The sequence below is a fragment of the Anopheles funestus genome, chromosome 3RL (genome assembly GCF_943734845.2).
Source record: "Anopheles funestus chromosome 3RL, idAnoFuneDA-416_04, whole genome shotgun sequence".
NCBI lineage: Eukaryota > Metazoa > Arthropoda > Insecta > Diptera > Culicidae > Anopheles > Anopheles funestus.
In genome coordinates, this window is record NC_064599.1 from 17,772,232 (window position 1) to 17,778,414 (window position 6,183).

General features: G+C 41.0%; 1 protein-coding gene across 1 annotated transcript; it reads right to left on the reverse strand.

The window, feature by feature from the left end:
* Nucleotides 1–415: 415 nt before the first annotated feature.
* On the reverse strand, nt 416–3,609 carry LOC125772422 (uncharacterized). The gene is made up of 3 exons (XM_049444125.1): nt 3,537–3,609; nt 1,094–2,879; nt 416–559 (listed from the first exon to the last, which is right to left on the reverse strand). Exons 1-3 carry the CDS (start codon nt 3,566–3,568, stop codon nt 416–418), a joined length of 1,962 nt encoding a protein of 653 aa, XP_049300082.1. The 5' UTR covers nt 3,569–3,609.
* Nucleotides 3,610–6,183: the final 2,574 nt, after the last annotated feature.

Here is a 6,183-nt window from a genome sequence, read left to right on the forward strand (position 1 = left end):
TGAGTCCATGTTTAGTATTCATCTGAACGCCGACGGGTTTACGATACGATAGTGTTATGGTTCATGGGAGTTACATTTTACGTTTTTATCATTGTTTTGTTATGTGTGTTATTGTTTGCACGTCTAATGAGCCTGTTTATTATATGTTTACTCTATATGGTATAAGGCTGTTTAGCAGATCTCTCTCTCTCTCTCTCTCTCTCTCTCTCTCTCTCTCTTTCTCTCTTTCTCTCTCTTTCTCTCGCTATGATTTTGGTTTTCTACGAACTCTATGGTCACGCCGGCCACACCGTACCTCCAGGCGTTGCTGCGGAATTATTTCATGAATCGCACGCTCCACTACGTGACGGATGAAGGAATGATTTCACTTCCAGTATCGATAGGCGTTCCCCAGGGTTCGGTTCTAGGACCAACACTATGGAACGTCATGTACGACGAACTTCGCCGTTTGGAGCTCTTGAGGAAGCGACATCATAGGGTCATAGGGTTTGCCGATGACGTAGCGTTCACACTTATCGGTAGGGACCCACAGGAAATCAGCGCCCTTGCTACGAGGAACCTGGAGACAATCGAGCGTTGGATGGATAGCGTGGATCTGAAGCCCATCAAAAGATCGGCTATGTGATCTTCTGCCCCCATCACAACCCCATTCAGATTCCAATCTATTGCCACCTTGTGCTACATCCACCGGAAGAGATTTTACGTCCACCGGCGCCGGAAATAATTACGCGAGCCCGTATGGAGAAGGCGGTAGAAAATTGGTTGGATTGATCGATGTCGCTGTGCAAAATGACCATATTCTTTAAGCGACCTTCAGCTTCTAGTTCTGGAATTGGGTATACGGTACACGTGATATACATTCTTAAATGATAATTCGTAATCTTGGATGTTGTTTCACTTTATTTGAAGAGAAAAAAAAGAAAACCAACGTCCGAAGTCGACTATTTTTACGACATCTGCACCTGTTCCACATTGATTCATCAGTAACGGACATTCAAATACATTGTCTACTTGTGGTTCATTATTGAATACGCCTGGCATGCCAATTACGATTCATCCTTGCTTCCAACTTCTTAACATTTGTATGTTTTACTCTCGTCACGTTTTTGAGCTCTTCTTGCCTGATTCTTTTTGCATCCAGCTGTATATGAAGGGTTCGGTTCTCCTGCTCCGTTGTTTCCCGTTCTTGCTTCTTGCGGTTTGCCTCTGATTGGCGCTGTTTTGTTTCTTGTTCCTTAAGCGCACGACGACTGTTTAGATAGTCGAATATCGAGCGCAGGTTCTCGCTTGGATGCACCAAGCCTTCCTTTGTTACGCGGTACCGGCGCAAATAGTTGTCGATATCAATTTGAATAATTTCAAGAAAGTGCTCCAGCTGCGTCTGTTCGTATATTAGCCGACAAACAACGTCCTGCAGTTGATTGATTTCGGCCTGAAGCTGTGGGTTCGATTGCAACAGCCCACTTCTAGCATGCTGATTCACGTAATCGGTCAAACTCCGAATGCTGGTAAGTGTGTCCGATGCACTGCAGCGTCCGTCTGCCCGTTGGAACTTTTCTGTAATGCTTATCTCACGGATATACTGCATCAATCGGTCCAGGTACGGTTTATCGCTAAACTTGCAGCACAAGTTTTGCTTGAGTAGGTAGTCTGGCTTGCAATGTTGGTCACTGTCAAGTATAATCGATTCATGGACACTTCCGAACAGTACATCTAGGCTGCTGCAATCCCAATCGTTGTTCGATAGTGTGAGATTTTGGATTGTGTTGTTGGGGCTGAGCTTAAGCGTTACGATCGAGTTGTGATCGAGATACAGCTCCGTCAGAGAATCGAACTGATTTTGGTTCCTTTCCACGTCCAGTAGATAATTGTGCCGTACATCAAGTATCTGGAGTTTTGGGATCGGTGCGGGATCTAGGTTCAATACTTCCAGCCGGTTGTTAGCCAAATACAGTCGCTCCAGATGGATCATTTCCGAGAAATGGTCGAACGTTATCATTTTCAACTCGTTGTATGAAAGATGCAAATCTACCAATCCAGAATAGTGCCAAAGAAACGCTGTGTCTGTTAGATTGTTGTCTTGCAAGCGGAGAATTGCCAGTTCCGGATTAATCGGACCCATCACGGTATTGATGAGATTGTGCGACGCATCCAGCATGATCACCGCTACCGGCACTGACAGCGTCTGAAGCTTATTGTAACTAACATTTCCTCTGAAGAGGCTCGGAATGAGAGAAAGATCAATGTGGGTAAGCTCATTATTGGACACTGTTAGATACTGCAACGCTTTACATTTCTTGAAAGTACTGTCATCGATTCGCTTCAGTTTGTTATTGGCGATCGAAAGTTTGACAATGTTGGGTGTAGCGTAAAGCATACCCTCTGGTAGACTGCTGAGGTTATTCCGGTCCAGTACCAGCACGCGTAGGTATCTCATGTTACGAAACACAAACTTCGGCAATTCCCGAATGACATTGAGTCCCAAATACAGTTCACGGATGTTCCCGTTTGTTAAAGCAAATGGTTCGATTTCCTCTATTTGTAGGCCGGTGAGATTAAGCAGCTCAGCCTGCAAGAACGAGTCGAGTAATGTTTCCGGTAGTTTCCTTATGATCGAATTCTTGAACGTTATATTTTTCTGATTATTCGCTGTTATATCCAGATGACCAAAACGAATACCATGACTACCGCTATCGATTGACACATGGGAGAATATACAATCATACTGCAGATTACTCTCGCGGCAATGGTGATGCCTCCAGTAGCGGTTTCCGAGCGGATATTTAAAATCCGAATATGGAGGTCGGGTTGTATCTCGCTGCTCTGGAACAGTGTACCAACGGTATTGACCAGTAACCATACTGCAGGCGAATAAAACACTGCTTCAAAGAAACAAAATTAAAACAAAATGCATAAATAATAACATGTTGCAATTGCCACATTCAAAGCGATAAGGGAGCAGTAACCTACGAGGACACCATCTCGGCCGCAAAAAAGGTAGGTCTAAACCTATTTATTGTACTGTTTGTTTGCAGCACCACCGTTCTCGGGAGCCACTTATTTATTGTATTGACGTGTGACTTGATCTTGGTGTGATACCAAGAACACCAGAAACAATGCAATAGTACTGGATGGTAGAAACAAAATAATATAGCAACGGCAACAACAACACAGTGAAAACCGAATTAACCTATAAGCAGAGTGGGCGGCCGCCAGGAATGCCTCGTCGGCCAGACATCCCGTGCCTATCAAAAGGGCTATACGGACATCATTCCGAATCCTCCAGTCCCGCAAGGGCCTCGCGACGAGAACAATGTAGAAAACTACAGGTTATGCCAGAATTTTTTTCACAATACACCACCACATCCTCTATTCCAGGGGGCCTAACATTTGTAACCGAGGGCGTTAAAATCAGTTCGCACAACGCCCCGATCGGTAGTTTCAAAATCAAAAAACCCCGGCTTATTTGTTCCAAAATTGCTCATGATCCCTCATCACACTTTTGTAATCAGTAAACCTTAACCTTAACCTTATACCTCAATACTGATAGAAAGTGTAGACGGTCCATTATCGCACAAAAAAATCAAGAACTGTTCAGCTCCGAAGATGGATTGAAACTGAAATCAATGATGGAAGCGTGCATGTTTGCTGGCGGAATAAAGCGCTGCATATTGCCGCCTGAAGAATGATAACAGCCATTACGATTTGCAAAACAATAACAAGAGTATAGTGATTATTCAATCTGCCAAACGTAGTATAGTACTTACTACAGATGTGCACACTGAGTGTGAGTAAGCATAACCCAAAAATTAATAATATCTCAAAAATTGTAACATATGTTTTGTTTAAACTAATTGCGGTTATTTGTTCAATTTAAAGACTAAAATTAAATTCACAACCAGCAAAGATATACATAATTTCGAATAATCACATTTAAAATAATTAGCTTTACACGAAATTGCAGCGAATTCAATAACATATCATTGCATTATAGTGATTTAAATCCAGAAAGAGTAACAAAACACTTAATCACTCTTATTGTGTGAGTTCAAACGCAAAAGAGTTAGTTATTGGTCGACAGAGAGAATGAGTAAAATTCACTTTAGATTTTTAATTTTGCAATTTGCATTACATTTTAAATTTGAAATATTCATTTTCAGATTAATTTAAATTTTTTTCAACTTTCTGCTAACAGCCCTTTTTCTCATCCCCTTGCAAACGATCAATTAAAAGCTTCAAGGTTATTTAAATGATCTTACAGTGCTGAAGAATCAAAAGCAATGATTAGACGTGAGATGATGTATTGGTGAACATTTCAAACTGATTTTATTTTCAATGAAGTCATCGAGCTAAAATAATGGAGCTTCATTCTAATTTTATACCTAAACGAGCTTACCCGGCAAACCTAGCTTTGCCCTTAAACATGCCTTTTGTAATTAAAGCAAGCATTTTGAGTGTTCAATCTTGATTCGTGTAGTTATATTAGAGTGGTGATTACAGAATATCGTTGATTAATTGAAAATTCTTAAATTATTGCCAGTCTTAATCCAAATGATATTCCCAATCAAAGCAATTTTTCTTCTTTTTTTGTGGCTCTTCTTCTTCTTTTCTGCTACTTCAGGAGGCATTTCTGGCTTTCCTTGACGATTGGGATTTTATATCAGGTCCTTCCGTGTAAGGCGCCGATTCCACATGTACCACCGAGCCGCAAATAACGAAATAGCGTTTTTTTTTAATTATTCCAACACTTGCTTTTTACATATTTATCACTCACTTTACGCTTTAATGAATAAAATTGCACAAAATAAATCGTCTTGTGTACCTACTTCGATTGATTTATTCGTTAGAACTTTTTTGTTTCAGTAGTGTTCAACATTATTCGTGTTGAAAAAATGGCTATGCCTACTTGATAACTCCCATATGAAAATCAGAAAAGAACTCATAATATTGGCCAGAGGCCACCTAGCGAAACGAAAAGTAGCGTAAAACCTATTCTCATACCTAACGAACGTTCAGCGAAAATTTCATACAAATCGGTTCAGCCGTTTAAGCAGAGTTTGCACACTAACACCGAGAAGAAAAGAAATATTAAAGAATAATAATATAATAAGATTTTAATAATTTTTATATTTTTTAAATTTAATCATAATAATTTTAAAATGACGGGGCGGCCCGATGGTGCATGTGATAAACGGCGCCAGTCCACATGGCCGGACCGGGTTCAAATCCCATCTGGACCTTCCCCCCGTAGCAAGGACTGACTATCCGGCTATGTGGTAAAATAAGTCTAGTAAGCCAGAAATGGCCGGCGTGACCTGTAAGGTCGTTAAAAGCCAAGAAGAGAGAGAATTTTAAAATACCGTCAAAACGGTATTTTGACCAGTCCAGTCCAGACCAGTTTGACCAGTGACCAGTTGATCAGTCTGATAAATTAACACTCTTGATAGTAAAGAAAACTATGCAGCAACGTTCAGCCAACTTTTATTTCCAATTCAATTCCTATGTATCTGCATCCACCGGTAGCAGTACAATAAGATTAATTTAAGCTTTTTTCCCTTTCCAAACAGAATGGCAATATTTCCCTAAAACCATCACTTTTTCTCGGAACTATGTGAAAAACATATGAGCATCACATTTGCCTGGACCGATGCGGTCCATCGGGAGGCCCGTCCCCAACCGGCAAGGAATATCTTAATTAAGACCGATTACCCTTTTGTGTGTTTTACGGGTATTAATTTTAATTCGTTAAGGTTCACCGAAACCACCGTACCGTGTGCGCCAAAAAAAAAGTTCCCCACCTAACCCGAGTAATGGTCGCAAACGAAGCGCAAGATCCTTACGGATGGTCAAAAAACCGAAACGATTCTCATCCTTCCATTTTGGCCCACATTTATATACATTTAAATCGTATCCATGCTCGCCACACACACTCACACACACCGCATGGGTCGTCAGTTTTAACTTTTTGGACAAATTAATATAAAATACAAGCGAAGAAACGCTTCGGTGGCGTGTAGGAAACAAAAACCCAGACGGGACAAATCGCGCCACAGTGCGACTTGAAGGGGTTTTATAAATAATTTTTAATGCCTCAAACTAACAGCTACTGTACCACGGTGAACGTTAAAAGTAACTTACACATACACACAAAAAACCGCGTAACCAACGGTGTACAATTACAGG